Source organism: Aulonocara stuartgranti, assembly GCF_965226115.1.
Source record: "Aulonocara stuartgranti genome assembly, chromosome: 17".
NCBI classification, from domain to species: Eukaryota; Metazoa; Chordata; class Actinopteri; order Cichliformes; family Cichlidae; genus Aulonocara; species Aulonocara stuartgranti.
The window spans coordinates 6,674,147-6,690,029 of NC_138953.1; the positions used below are offsets into that span (position 1 = coordinate 6,674,147).

General features: G+C 40.0%; 1 protein-coding gene across 2 annotated transcripts; it reads left to right on the forward strand.

The window, feature by feature from the left end:
* The first annotated feature begins 308 nt into the window (after nucleotides 1–308).
* Nucleotides 309–13,416, forward strand: efcab7 (EF-hand calcium binding domain 7). 2 transcript variants are annotated; one of them, XM_082510563.1, is made up of 14 exons: nucleotides 309–458; nucleotides 545–674; nucleotides 2,467–2,678; nucleotides 3,058–3,144; nucleotides 3,596–3,773; nucleotides 5,158–5,279; nucleotides 7,406–7,547; nucleotides 9,344–9,453; nucleotides 9,653–9,816; nucleotides 10,044–10,177; nucleotides 10,289–10,437; nucleotides 10,564–10,773; nucleotides 11,132–11,239; nucleotides 11,390–13,416. In XM_082510563.1, exons 2-14 carry the CDS (start codon nucleotides 545–547, stop codon nucleotides 11,468–11,470), a joined length of 1,827 nt encoding a protein of 608 aa, XP_082366689.1. In that variant the 5' UTR covers nucleotides 309–458; the 3' UTR covers nucleotides 11,471–13,416. The 2 variants fall into 2 exon arrangements, with proteins under 2 accessions (XP_082366689.1, XP_082366688.1); XM_082510562.1 differs by having other exon boundaries at nucleotides 309–674; nucleotides 11,390–13,415.
* The last annotated feature ends 2,467 nt before the right edge of the window (nucleotides 13,417–15,883 follow it).

A 15,883-nucleotide genomic window follows, 5' to 3' on the forward strand; every position in this document is an offset into this window, starting at 1 on the left:
ACCTAAAGTAATAAAGAGCTACCAAATTTTCACGGAAGAATACTTTATCCTTTTTTTTTGTCTTTTTAAGTTTAAAGCCTTCAGGAACAGCTTACTATGCGATCGCATTTGTAGTTTTTATGTTTTGCTATATACGAACTTCCTAAAATACATTTTCCTAAAAACAAAGACTCAAACAACGTTTTAAATGCGATGTTTTTTTTATCATACATATTGTTTTTAATCACCTCGGCAGGGCAAGCACCGCTTCACGTCCGTTTTAAAAGCAACCGGAACGTTTAACTTGTGTTTCTTCCGTGTCCGTTTTCATGCGTACCGTTGGATTTTTTTTGTTTACATAGCAACAGCCTAGATGTACCAGTATGATGTGTGACGATAAGTGTCATTGTTTCATTCTAATCTTATTCAATACACTGCATTTAGCTGGTTAAACATGACGGTCACAGCTTGATAATGAGGTAAAAGCTGCCATATCCGGCTACCGTTTTTTTCTAAGCTGGCGAGACTTAGCTAAGGGTAAGCAGGTCGATCTGTTCTTCGGAAGATGTCTTTTCAGGAGTCACCCCGTCCTTCTGAAGAGGATGAGGCTTTCTACATGCAGTGCAGAGCCGCGTACCTGGCTGTGTTCAGATCTAGTTTGACAAATATCACTTCGAAACAGCACTTATGCCGTGGTAAGCGAAGACAACTCACTGATTGTTAGCTAGCAACAAATAAACCTTTGTAAGCAGTTCATTGTGATTGTGATGTGTAGTAAGTAACAAGTTTTTATCGCTGAGTTTCACTATAATGGGCCACTTTTCTCTGTGTTCTATACTTATACTATGAAAAGAAATGATTGAAAGTAGAAAATGGGAATTTCCCCCAAACTCTGAGACCAGGGTGACCAGATCCCAACAACCTAAATGTGGGGCAAACATTAACAATGACGGGAGGTTTTTCATCGCTAATTTAAAGATAAAAATCCAGGATTGGTGTTTGCCATGTAAAGGCCAATTGTGTTTGCAGTTCTCTTAAGTAAAAGTTAAAATTTGCTCTTATAGCCTCATTCAACAGTCTTTATACACACTCTAATATTTTATTAGGGAAGCATCTATAAGCCTCCTTAAACTGGCACACTTATTTCTTCTGTCGCGGGGGGTGGGGGGGCTGAAGCCTATCCGAGCTGTCTTAGGGCAAGAGGCAGGGTACTGCATGTCTGTGGACTGTGGGAGGAAGTCTTAGTAACCGGAGAGATCCCATGTAAACAACAGGAGATCATGCAAATGCCACACAGAAAGACTCTGGCCTAATGGTGGAATTGAATTCAGGTGCTATCCACTGTGCCACCGTGCTGCCCAGTTTTTAGCAATAATTACCAATTATGACACACATATTCTCTGTGACTTCGCACCATATTTCTCCCTCTGTTCAAACTGAAAATTCAACCAAAGCTGTGATTTTTTTTTTAATGTTTTTATTTTTGGTGAATTGAAACTTGTAACTCTTTGATGAGTATGGCATTATACTGGCTAACCTTCTGACTATAAAAAAAAAAACAAAAAACCCTCCATTCATGTGCATTTGGTAAAATCCAGTATGGAGAAAAGTGCATGTCCTGTAGAACCAGTTAAAATATGGGACAGGGGGTCAGGGAACAGAAATGCTGTGGCATTTCCACTTAAATCAAATCAAATCAAATCAAATCAAATCACTTTTATTGTCACATCACATGTGCAGGCACACTGGCACAGCACATGCGAGTGAAATTCTTGTGTGCGAGCCCCACAAGCAACAGAGATGTGCAAACACAACAACACAAACGAGCAAAATACAAGAATGGCCAACCTGAAACTAATAAATATATGTACAATATATAATAGTGTATGCATTTCTGGATGTGTATACTAAATATTTTCCTACGTGTGTGTGTGTGTGTGTGTGTGTGTGTGTGTATACACATTTTTACAAATTAAATAGTAAAAAAATAAAATAATAATAATAATAATAATAATAATAAAATATATAAAATATACAGAGTTGAATATGTGCAAAACAAGTGGCATTTATATACAGTGTGGAGTGCATAATGTTAAAGTTCCAGTAGTGAAGCTGAGGTGTCTATGACGTGTTCAGCAGTCTGATGGCCTGATGGAAAAAGCTGTCTCTCAGTCTGCTGGTACGGGACCGGATGCTGCAGAAGGACACTTAAAGAAGGACATCTGCTCATCCTATTTGGAAGGATGGCCAAATTTGAAAATAAACTTCACCTTAAGTGTTGAATTTAATTATAATTTCTATTGAAGTTGAGTCGGCATCAAATTTTTTGAGGTAAAAGGTTGCATATCTCACTGTAAAATACTGTCGGTTCTATTCATCTGAATGATTTCCTTGTCCTGATTACCATCAGGACAATGTGGATACAGGGGGTTTCATTTATTTATTTATTTATTTGTGTAAACATTTGTTTCCTATTCCTCCATTCAGTTCTTCAACAAGCTGGTAGAAATCCATCCAGTGCCACTCTTAATAAATACTGGACTGCTACAACATCTAAGCTGAACTTTGATGACTTTTGTGAGATTCTCAAGCATGAGGAGAAAACTGAGGAGAGTGAGCTGATGAGAGTTTTTAAAAAGATGGATGTGAACGGTGACGGCTACATCACACACAGTGAACTGGAGAAGGCCTTAATCACTGTGAGTAGCCTAACACTTTGGATTAGATTTTCATCAAGTGGTTATACTTTAGTTATAAAGTGAATATGGTATGGTATATGGTTATATAAGTTTGTTATAGATGTCATTTTTGAGTTAACTGGCCACTTCATTAGGTACAACTCCCAAAAGGTTGATTCTGTTCATCTGGAATTAGCGTTTTCAGTGGGAGAAATGTTTCGTCACTCATCCAAGTGACTTCTAGAGACTGAACAGAATCAACCTTTTGGGATTTACTTACCTGGATGGTTGAGGATGCATCAAGACATTAGGTACAACTGTTCAGCTACTCGTTACCTCAAATATCTTACTAGCAAATCACATGGCAAACGAACTGAAGCATATTTTCTTGCTCTTCTAGAGAGGAGAGAAAATGACAAAAGAGGAGGTGAATGCTATCTTCTCACTGGCTGACATCAACAAGGATGGCAAACTGCACTACGCAGAAGTAAGTGTAGACATATGAAATGACTTTTGCTGATTTTTATGTAATTATACTTTATAAACAGCTTATCTTAAAAGCCCTTGTCCCTGTTTCCTGTATCACAGATTGTACACACATACTGTACAGTGCAGTCGTGCAGCCTTAAAGAAACATTGAAGTTATCAGGTTTATACTGAATTTTCAGTCTTCCGTCATTATTCTTATTGCTTGCTTATACTGGACTTTTGTTATGGATACACTATATCTTAATATGCCATTTACTCAGAACATTAATGAGTAACACGAAATTCTAATTCTTCCTCATATTTGTTCCACATTCATGTTTATTTAATACGTCTTCTACTCATTCTTAACATTGCCTAACACCAGACTGTAAACATTCATCCCGCTGCTTGTTGCTTCAAAGTATCGCTCATGCATCATCCTCTTACTCTTGCTTTCCTGCTGCTGTCAGTTCTGCAGATTGTTTGCGTCTACAGTAGAGCAGTGTCAAACAGCTGCTTTGGAGAGACTTGAGGCTGATGCCAAGCTGAAGAGACTGAACTTTGGCAGTCAATCATACAGCCCGCCAAAGAGCTCCGTGTCATCAGCATCATCAGCAACTCAGCGGGCGGACACGACGCCAAAGAAAGGTGCAGGATTCGACCTTCTAGCGAGAGCTAAAAGAAAAAAGGGATATCAAAATTTTGGTTAAAAAAACAACATCAACTATACAACAGTTTTGTGCAAAATTTTCATATATTTGGATGCACACCCATACACACAGATTTCCCATTTGCTCGGTTACTGATCGATTTTTCACTCACTCCATGACAAATCACCTCATTAAGACAGTCCATACATCATAATAGCCACACAATTAAGGTGGCCTGTTTGGAGGGAGGAGACTGTAAAGTGTTTTGATTTGAGTAATCATTTCTGCCATTAAGAGATTGACATTGGCTCTGTCAACTCTGAGGAAAACTCCAGGCGTTCAATCACTTTTGAAATCCCACGTGATTATTTTTCTTTTCTTTTCTTTTTTTCGAAGTTGGTAATTTCCAACTTGCTAAACTACTATTTCTTACAAACATGAGAAATGTGTGCTTCTCCAGCCACTTTTTTTTTTTTATTAAGTGGATGTTAAACGCTCACTTTTTCACTTTAGAAGCACTGTGTCGAAAAGAACCGAGGTCCAGGATGAGCGAGCCAAGGACAGGCTCACAGTGGGAAGATAGATGGGGTTGATTTAAGTGGTCAGTCCATGTTCATGTTATTGATTTGGAGGATTCCACCACTTCTCACTGGGGAGATGATGAGGGATTAGAGAGGAGGCCCAGTCCACCACTGCTGCAAAAACAAATGAGCTTCCAGATAGTAGTCGGGATTATCACATTATTGCGCCTCTCCCATGTATTGATTTATACGCGTTACATTTTAACAAGGCTCTGACACAAGATGCTACGTGATCGCACATGTTGAATGGGTTATTCTTCCAGCTCGAAAACAATTTGGACTGCTCATTTGGTCTTAGATTTGTCAGTAGAAACCAGAACTGCCCCAAGATATACATTTTAATCATATCAGACATGGGTAATTTTGACATATTTTTTTTCTCTTTACCAAGAACTGCTGAGAGATGATTATCTGTTCATTCTGCTGAAGAAAAAACTACCCCAACATTCAATGTGCGCTCACATGGAAGCTTTTGTTGGGGGGGTTACGTTTTAATGCATCTGTAGACCGCCTAGAATAGTCCCAGCAAAATAGATCTGTGATAAACCCAATGACAGTGGGTCTGTTTATTTCTTTGCTACGGTAATTTGCTCATAAGTCCGTCTCATTCCTTCGCATCTCCATTTCCCAGACTTCGAAACAATCAGACCACTCATTAGCAAATTGACATTTTCGAGCTTCAATTAGTCTTCGAGGAAAAAAAAAAAGTTGCGAGGTGTGTGTGTGTGTGTGTGTGTGTGTGTGTGTGTGTGTGTGTGTCCATGAGAATTTTTACGTGTCTGGCCTGTGTGTGTGTTGCAGACAACCGCTCATCCTCCCGGCCTTCTTCAGCTCGCAGCAGACGTTCGTCTCTGTCAAGCTCAATCACGATGACATCCAGCAGCACTAAAGCCAACAAATTCCCAGAGCCTTCAGGTTTACAGGTAACCCCCTTCAGTCGTTTTGACTTCATAGCTACATCTAATGAATAACTTCATTATTGGTTAACCTGTCAGTTTTTCCCAGAGCCTCTCAGTCTATTACACTGGCTTGTACACTTGGAACCAGAGAAGAGTGTACATTTGTGTTTAATTTAACGAAATGAAATAATTAAGTGATAATGAAAGTCATCATCAATCAGTTTGTGCTTTAAATAAGAGTCCATCCATTGATATCACTGTTTTAAAACCACATTTTACCAGCATTTGATTAGAGAAAACTTAATTTAATGAGAAAATGAACAATATCTGTAGATGATTTGGAGTTTATGCATTGCTGTTAAGTTTGAATCACAGACCAAACTGGAAATATTAAGTACGTGGGGCCCTTGTGCGAGGGACCCCATTATAAGAAGCTCTACAGCGTTGCCTGGTGTCATGCAGTATTTTTGATGGGCAAATTTAGCCCAGGGCAGACAGATATACACTGTATTGATCTCACACTCTTTGTTTTCACTCTTTCTGGCTTAACCTCAGCTGGTTTGCTTTACAGCAAAAGGGGCGGTGGGGGTGGGGAGTAAATATATAAATAAAACTAACAACCCCCTGCTCCATCTCTCAGGTGCGAGCGCGGTGTTGAGATTGGAAAGGGCCAGACAACCTCGAGGTAAAAGAATGGTTGTCCAGAGATTACCTCTGAGGGGAAGTTCTGCTCGCCATATTGGCTTTTATATTGCCACAGGCTGATGACTGGGAGGTGGTGGGTGGAGGGTAGGATGTGTTTTTGTAACTGTGTGAATGTGTGTGTGGATGTGTGTGTGGGATGCAAATATGTCTTCATGAATAGAAACCCAGCCAGTAAGGATTATTCTTACTTATTCTGAGTGTTTGTGTTTATGTACAGGTTACAAGTGTAACAAAATGAGAAGGCTGCGGTTTAAATGCTCGTGTGTGTATGTGTGTGTGGTTGTGTTTGTGGCTGGTTCGGTGTCCTGTGACCCTGTGTGAAACAGTAAATCAGACCTGTGGCCGGAGCAGGTGACAGCGCCTGTATTAGTCTGCAGGCTGACCCTCTCTCTATGGGGGCATTAATTCTGATGTCTTTAAGCAGTGGATGGGAGCCTGTGGCATTTCCCCTCATTTAATATTGTCTGGACAAACCTCTGAAGTGTTATGGTTTGATCTTTTATGCCTCTCAGCCCAAGATAAATACTTTGAGAAAATAGCTTTTCTCTAAAGGAGTGACATGCTCCGTCTTTATGGTACTTTCTTTGTTTAACTTGGTGATTTATTTGTCCACTAAAAGGATATATAGCCTATTCCAGACGCGGTTGGCCCTCAATGCCCTCTTACCGTGTGTCCACACCAACTGTGTTTTCATTTAATGTGTCTCCAATGAGTGGAATGAAAACTTCCTCGCGCTGATGTTCCTGTTCAATTTCAAATTATGACCTCATTTCGGTTGTGCTGCCAGAAATAAGAACAACAGGATTTCAAAAGGAGAGAAATATTAGGATTCATAAATTTTGCCAAAGTAGCCTCTTGATAGTTTTGAATGACCGCTGGCCCAAGATTGAAAAGTCTGTATTTATCAAAGTTAAATGGACTCCAATTTGCCATATCAAGTCCTAGAGGAAGATTTAGTTGAGGCTGCGGCAGAAAGGCAGTGGGACTCTGCTGCCCTCCTCTGGATCAGCGCGTGTATAACGTGTGTTTTCATGCTGCCGAGCTGACATTAGCTGGGTAATAATGGATATGCCCCCATGAAGATTGGAGTGGTAATTATCTCAATGGCACTTTCTGTTAATCAAGCGAGCTGCTTAACTGTTATGACTGACTGCTTTATTCACTTTGTCCCTATCACGAGATCAGTCCTCCTGTTAAACAGGAGCTGCACATTAGTTTTGGTTTCTGCTGAATGAATGTGTTTTGTTGTCAACCAGGAAAACTGTGTCCAGATTGTGTTGAGATCTAAGATGGGGTCACACGTAGTAAAACTTAATAGCATACAAGTAACTAAGGAAAACTGTACACATAGTATTTATGCAACTGTAACAACTGTTATTCCTCACTGTTTCCTCAATATTATATTAATGTCTGAGTCAGAACAGGAATATTTTCCATTTTTCTAGGGTTGGAATCACAGTTTTATGAAAGGCTGCTTCTTTTTGGAAGACGACGGGAGTATCAGCGCTCTGCAGTACCAGCTCCACATCCCCCACACGACAACCGTCTACCTAACCATCCAACCACTCGGCCTCAGCCACAGACCTGGTTGGTACTTAAACTGCAGATACAGAGGAAATGTATCTTTTTAGAGAAAATATTGTCTCATTTTGAATTTGATCTCAAAAAGCTGGAGCAGGCATCTGTTTACCGCTGTGTAGCATCACCTCTTCTTTTAACAACAGTCTGTAAACATGCGGGAACTGAGCAGAGCAGCTGCTGGACTTTTAGGAGAGGATGTCGTTCCATCTTCTCTGATTTAGGATTCTAGCTGTGCAACAGTCCTGAGTCTTTTTGTAGAAATATTTTTTTCTTTCATGATGCCCCAAATGTTTTCACTTGGTGAAAAGTCTGGACTGCAGACAGGCCAGTTCCGCACCCGGGTTCTTCTACTGTGAAGCCGTGCTGTTGTAATAGAAGCAGTTTGTGGATTACCATTTTGTTGCTGGAATATGCGATGCTTTCTCTGAAAAAGATGTCAGGATGGGCGCATGCGTTGCTCTAAAATCTGCTTTTCAGCATCGATGGTGTCAGTTTAGCCTGTGTTTGTAGATGGCATAGTGAACTATGTTCGCAGTGATTTCTGAAAGGGTTCCTGATTTCCACACCAGTGCCACTTGAGGGCCTGAAGTTCACAGACATCGAATGCTGATCTTAATCTCTAATTCTCTTAACCTTTTGATGATATTATGAAAGACAGATTATGAGATATTCAAAACCATTTCAACTTTATGTTGAGGAACATTATCCTGAAATTCATCCACTATTTGTAGACGTGAACTTCTGCCCAGCTTTTCTTCTGAGAAACTCTAAGATGCTCTTTTATACCCAGTCATATTACTGGCCTGTTGTCAGTTAACATAATTAGTTGTTCCTCCAACTTAGGACCGGTTACTTCTCTAGCCTTTTGTTCCTCTGTCACAACGTTTTTGAGACATGCTGCTGCTGTCAAATTCAAAATGAGCTGATATTTTTCTTAAAATGGTCCATTTTGTCACTTTAAACATTTCTACAGTGAATGAAATATAGGTTTATGGGATTTACTAATCATTGAATTCTGTTTTCATTTAGAATTTGCATAGTGTCCCGTCTCTTTTCTTTTGAGTTGGGGTTGTGTATATTACTATAAGAAAGGGACAGGGCCATATTTAATCTCTCACTGGAATACCCCGATGGTACTTTGGAGTAATGCAGGGGATAACGACATAATGTCATGTTTTGTAGTTCATCTGAGGTTGTATTTACCTCATTTTTTAGACCTGCTGGTGAGGTTATTTTTATTATCCCGATATATAAAAACTGAAAGAGGTTGTACTTTATTTTTCAGACGACTTTAACTGGGTGAAGAAACATTTCAAAGGGGGTGTACATTATTGAACAGTGTTTGAGAACCACTGTTTGAGCTGAGTGGTTTTAGATGTTCCCTGTGATGCTGTAACATAAAGTATTGTAGAATAGAAATCACAAAGAAGATTTACTTTCCTTTTGCTGTTTAAAAATCTGTTACATCGTGTAGCATCAGGTCAGACTGAATTTCAGCTCAGTGGAAGATCATTTATTAGGAAGGCGCACATCAGTTTATTTGTTTTGGCTCAATCAGTAGACTGACTGGATTAATGTGGGCTGCAAAAAGTCTTCGAGGAATGTAAAATCTCATCGGTCCATTTCATTTTGTACAATCAGAAAAAAACGTTGAAAATCTTGGGTAAGTTGATCTTCTTTGAACCCTCCCTTATTGCTTGTAGGGTAAAAATCTGTGCTGAATTAAATAGTCTGTAGAGCTAAAATGTTAAAGTCCTGTGTAAAATCTTTATGCATTCATGTGGTTTTGCTCTAATTTTCAGACAAGTCCTCAGCATGGATGACAGTGGACACAGCACTTTTTGTCATGTCAGCTGGTGAAACTAAAGAAGACACAAATTTAGTGTGTTTCACTGAGTCAAAAGACAAAGAAGTAAGTTTGGCTGTCTTAACAGGTCCGTATTATTAAATCAGTCCCATTGGGACTTGATTGATTTAAAAGCCAGACCCAGATCCACTGATATCATAAAAGCTGGAATCATTTGGGAAGCTGAAATGTGATGATACTGTATGCCAGGATATTTTTGGTGTTGTCTGTTTACTGTGCAACCTCTTTTTTTCTATCTCTGTAGAAGTATATTTGGAAAGGGGAACTGAATGCTGGGACATACCACCTGCTTCCCTTCACCAGTGGCTGCAGGTTAAAGAAAAGGAGCAGAAAGAGCCCTTCTGGTAAACCCGTGGAGTTGTTCTACAGGACTGACACAGAAGAACTAGACCTGACCAGGGAGTTCAGGTGAGGCTGTCTCAGTTTTACAGTGTTTGACTGGTGAGAATTTCAGTGTTTACTAATCTATAAAATGTTTATAAAGCTCAGTGGATCCACACTGGGATAAAAGTGTGCCGTGCTTTGCTACCTCTGTTCTTCTCACAGGACCTGAAGGAGTGAGGACATCTGAAAAAGTTGAAGTTGGCTGCCTGCAGGTCTGCTGATATTTCTGTGTTGCTCTGTTTCTGCCACAGGGAGGTGCTGTCTGACATTTTTGAGATTATAGACCTTGATGGCAATGGTTTGCTCAGCCTGGAGGAGTACAATTTCTTTGAGCTCAGGACCAGCGGAGAGAAGTGTGACAAGGATGCCTGGGCCGTCTGCAAAGGTAAAAATTATGAAATTAATATGAAATTAATTGGAGGAGAAGGCGCTATTACAGTATTATATTGATATTACGGTGATATTAAAGCTGTCTTCTACCTCCTTGTGGTAACAGAAAACTTTGATATGAGAAAGAACCAGCTGACACGACAGGGATTCATGGAGCTGAACCTGATGGAGGCCACTGAGAAAGATGGAGACCCTGCAGACATGTGGGTCACGCTGGAAGCTATGGGTTACAACCGTATGCTGGAGCTGGTAGAGGTAGGTTTGCATATATGGTTTTAGTCAGAATACATAAACATACATCCTTGGCATACATGCAATAGCCTGATATCAGGCACACATCATGACTACTTACTACATAAACCCTCCCTCCCGCTCCACCAGGCCTGTCCATTCCAGATAGGCGTATACTGTGAAAGCACTCAGCCATCCATCCAGCCCCTCAGCATGGATTCAGGGCCCAAGCTTCTGAACCAGGCGCTCCAGAAGTCCATCACAGCTAGAACAGGGGCCAAAGCACTGAGGGGACACGACAATGTGTTCATCTACACCTACAAAGGGGAGCACAGGATTTCCTCCCTCATTACCAACAAGGTAGAGTACAAAATTTGTGTAGGAGGAATTATAAGAATGTCACAGATAATCCCTTAAATAAAAATGGTGTTCGTTTAGAGCATCAATGTGATTGATACTTGTATTTGCCAAACATCTGCAGTGGATAGCACTACCCAAACCTTACTGTCTTAATACAGTCAACTGCTATAGAGACGCACTATTCATTTGTAATTGTTATGCAGCAGCAGTGTCCTTTCTCATAGCAACGAGAGCGACTCTAAAAGAATGATCCAGTGAAGCAAAGCAGCTACTTTATAAGAGTGCACCTGATTATCATGAGAATGTTTAGCTTTATTCTGTGTAATAATCAGTTGCACACTGACTGCTTTGATTGCAGACAAACCAGAGCGTGACTGTGCATGTGAACAACGAGCAGAGCAGGAACTGCTGCAGTAGCAGAGGCATGACAGTGTTTGCTGTAGAAGTGCCAGCCAGGACTAAAATGGTAAGTAGGCATGGTAACAATGCTGCTTTGCTAATATTATAATGAATTTATAATCATTATTATTTTATTAGAAGAAAAAAGACACTTTAACATTTAAGTTATTCACTCCATGTAAAAAGCATGATGCAGGATATTGATGATTTCCTGTAGGTGTGCCAACATGTTCTACCCATCAATGAAAAACAGGACTGGATCTACAGCTGTGTGGAGACCATACTACCCGGAATGTAAAGTCCAGCCTGAATGGACAGCTCTTTATATTCTGGCTAAAATGTATTCGTCAAGGTTTTAAATGTGGGCACTAAAGAGCGATTTGTTCTATATCTGGCATTATATCATGAATGTGAATTATCATAAGTTGTTCTAGCTCTGCTTTAATGATTATGTGTATTTTTTTACTGTGAGAAATGGCTGAGTGCCTAATCATTTCAGCTGCCTGACTTGTTGCCTGGCCTGTAATATTGAATTTGTAGGTAGTCGATGAGTTTTGTGTAACATCTGGTTATAATGGAGACGGTTAACAATTTTCCTGCTGTTTTAAGTTGTTTTCTTTTTCCTTCTGTTGTTTTATTATTATTGTTATTATCTTTATTATTTCTCTCTGTTGAATTTGTCTTTGTTACTTTGTTATTACTGTGATACATGGAATCAAGGATTGAAGATTAAGGGTTTAATTTCTAACATTTAGAAAATCATGTCATTATTATCATGTCACAATAGAGTGTTATGTCATTATTAGGGACACAACACTTTCTTATGTTCATTTTTTTTTTTATCACTCTTGTCATGTAACGGTGGATTTTACTTATGTTAATATTGCTGAATGTCATTACCATCTTGTTTCGACAGAACAGATAAGAAAATTAAAGGAAAAGAACAAAAGTCCTTCTGTTCACATAAATGTGTTTGAAAATTAGTAATACTAATTATTTGAAAAAAATCTCTTACAGCAATATTGAAAATTCCTGTCAAGGATTCATTAAATTTGACATTAGAGAATTATCAGCAAGTTTTCCATAAACACAGGAATGTCATTCTGGCTCCAACATTGTCTCCTGGAATTAGAGACACTTGTAAGTACATGTTTAGCTGATTGTGGCCATCACTGAAGTCATTAATTTTGTTACATAGTCTTGCAGTTCAAGAATATTTATAAAGAATCAGAATGATTTTAGGCACAGATAACAGTTGTGAAAAGCAGATTTTCAATTCCAATTGTGAAGAAGACAAAAACTGATCCTAGTTCACACTGAACTGCAGCAGTTTAAATGCTGTGGATGTTTGTTGAATGTAACCAAGAATTGTGCCTTAACTTTCATTCAAGCTTTGCAGACTATACAACCGTGCAGCTATTCATCCATACTCTTTACAGGGTATGGAGGGGTTGGGGATTTGGGGGTTGGCAATGAAATGCATTCCTTTGCATTGCACTCGGGTCTAAGCTTTATTTGCCCTTGGCCTTTCTAGTCGAGTACAGTGTTGACCTTCTATTTATATCTCTCAGGCCATTATTTGACCTTTGACTTTCTCTACTGAAACAGTAGAGCCAGCTCACTAAATGTCACATGACATGTGAGATGCATTTAATGTTTCAGGCCCCTGTCTGCTCTTCTTTTCCCAACATAGGGGTTTGGTGTCATTCAGCTGCTTGCAGTTGGACAGTGGCTTTGCCAAACGACTTCTCCGTTATGTGTGTTTTACAAGAGATTTAGTTTCTTTTTTTGCGTGTTGCTAGTTACAATAATGGAAATCCTTCACTTGCATGCAATCTGTGTGATTTGTGGGTTGCAAACTCTTTAGCAATTGTTTTTGTAACAGTCTGATCATTAATTCTTTTTCCTCACATACTTTTGTTCATCCCTTGATACACTTCTGGAAACATTTCTTATGAAGAACAGATCCCTGTTCTTTAAAACCAGGAACCCACTCACACATTGATATTTACTGCTAATCCCAGAAGTTCATATTTCTTGTAATACTGGTTTGTTTTTCTCAATGAAATTAATTGGGTTCAAATTTGTGTTCTAATGTTATAGTCGGAAACTTTTTTTCCCTGCAACTGTTAATATGCATTTTATAAATGTATATCGTAGTGTACAAAAGTGTTACCGCTCTTTTTTTTATATATAGCATTAGTCAATGCTGTTCATGTCCGTTAACACGGACGTGAACAGTTTACGTATAAGAAGGTACCTAACTCAAGAGATGACCCATTGTTGTGTTTGCACATAACAGACAACACAGCAAAAAACTAGCAGCTTGTTGGAAAAATCCAATTTGTTCCATTTTTGTTTTGTTGAGTCTATGAAAAATCCCAATAATAAAACAGTTTGACAGGCTTTAAATAGTATGTATGCACCAACAATATAATTCTGAAATAGCTAATTGTTGAAAACTTGGAATATCTCAGCATGGTGTGCAATGTCCTTAAAGGAAATTGGGCAAGTGGAGGACAAAAGAAGATATGTCAGTCCTGAAAAAACAGACTACAGCAGATGAACAGTATCTGAAAGTCATATTTTTAAGAAACGGGGGGAAAAAATCCAGACACAGCACCAGAGAAATGATTAACCTTCAGTTGATCCATCTACTGTTCACTGAAGCCTCATCATGGGGCAGGGATAGCTCAGTAGGTAGAGTGGTTGCCCCATGATCGGAAGGTCGGGGGTTCGATTCCCCTTAACAGCTACCCTGAGGTACCCCTGAGCAAGGTACTGTCCCTACACACTGCTCCCCGGGCGCCCAATGGCTGCCCACTGCTTCACTGAGTGAATGGGTTAAATGCAGAGAGCAATTTCCCCACGGGGCTCAATAAAGTACAATAATAATCAGAATTGGTCTCAGTAACCAATGGAAATGGGGAGAAAAGGCTGAGGTATGCCAAATTACACAAGAAAAGGACTGAAAATCAGTGGCAACAGGTATGACTGAGCAATTAATCCAAGTCTGAGATTTGTAGTTCAAATCATCATCAGTATTTACAGAAAAGATCAGGAGAGAGGTGCAACAGTGAGCCCACAGCCATATGCAAAACATATGGAGCCTCTGTTTTTGTAGTCTGATCCCAAACACAATTCAGTGAAAGCATACCTAGATAGAAGAAGACACAATGGAATACTATCAGTCATGGATTGGCCTCCACATAGACTGGACCTCAACATTATTGTAGCAGTGCTGTATTTATGTTTACGTTTGCACATGTTTCTATAAATTGTTGCACCTATTTTCCATTTCTCAGCACAATATGAAGAATTTGCACAGTACTTCTGTACTTAAGGACAACCTTCTGTTTTGACAGATCTGATGGTAAACTTTGTTCTACTTACAGTGGGGCAAAAAAGTATTTAGTCAGCCACCGATTGTGCAAGTTCCCCCACCTAAAATGATGTCAGAGGTCAGTAATTTGCACCAGAGGTACACTTCAACTGTGAGAGACAGAATGTGGAAAAAAAAAATCCATGAATCCACATGGTAGGATTTGTAAAGAATTTATTCGTAAATCAGGGTGGAAAATAAGTATTTGGTCAATAACAAAAATACAACTCAATACTTTGTAACATAACCTTTGTTGGCAATAACAGAGGTCAAACGTTTACTATAGGTCTTTACCAGGTTTGCACACACAGTAGCTGGTATTTTGGCCCATTCCTCCATGCAGATCTTCTCGAGAGCAGTGATGTTTTGGGGCTGTCGCCGAGCAACACGGACTTTCAACTCCCGCCACAGATTTTCTATGGGGTTGAGGTCTGGAGACTGGCTAGGCCACTCCAGGACTTTCAAATGCTTCTTACGGAGCCACTCCTTTGTTGCCCGGGCGGTGTGTTTTGGATCATTGTCATGTTGGAAGACCCAGCCTCGTTTCATCTTCAAAGTTCTCACTGATGGAAGGAGGTTTTGGCTCAAAATCTCACGATACATGGCCCCATTCATTCTGTCCTTAACACAGATCAGTCGTCCTGTCCCCTTGGCAGAAAAACAGCCCCATAGCATGATGTTTCCACCCCCATGCTTCACAGTAGGTATGGTGTTCTTGGGATGCAACTCAGTATTCTTCTCCCTCCAAACACGACGAGTTGAGTTTATACCAAAAAGTTCTACTTTGGTTTCATCTGACCACATGACATTCTCCCAATCCTCTGCTGTATCATCCATGTGCTCTCTGGCAAACTTCAGACGGGCCTGGACATGCACTGGCTTCAGCAGCGGAACACGTCTGGCACTGCGGGATTTGATTCCCTGCCGTTGTAGTGTGTTACTGATGGTGACCTTTGTTACTTTGGTCCCAGCTCTCTGCAGGTCATTCACCAGGTCCCCCCGTGTGGTTCTGGGATCTTTGCTCACCGTTCTCATGATCATTTTGACCCCACGGGATGAGATCTTGCGTGGAGCCCCAGATCGAGGGAGATTATCAGTGGTCTTGTATGTCTTCCATTTTCTGATGATTGCTCCCACAGTTGATTTTTTTCACACCAAGCTGCTTGCCTATTGTAGATTCACTCTTCCCAGTCTGGTGCAGGTCTACAATACTTTTCCTGGTGTCCTTCGAAAGCTCTTTGGTCTTGGCCATGGCGGCGTTTGGAGTCTGACTGTTTGAGGCTGTGGACAGGTGTCTTTTATACAGATGATGAGTTCAAACAGGTGCCA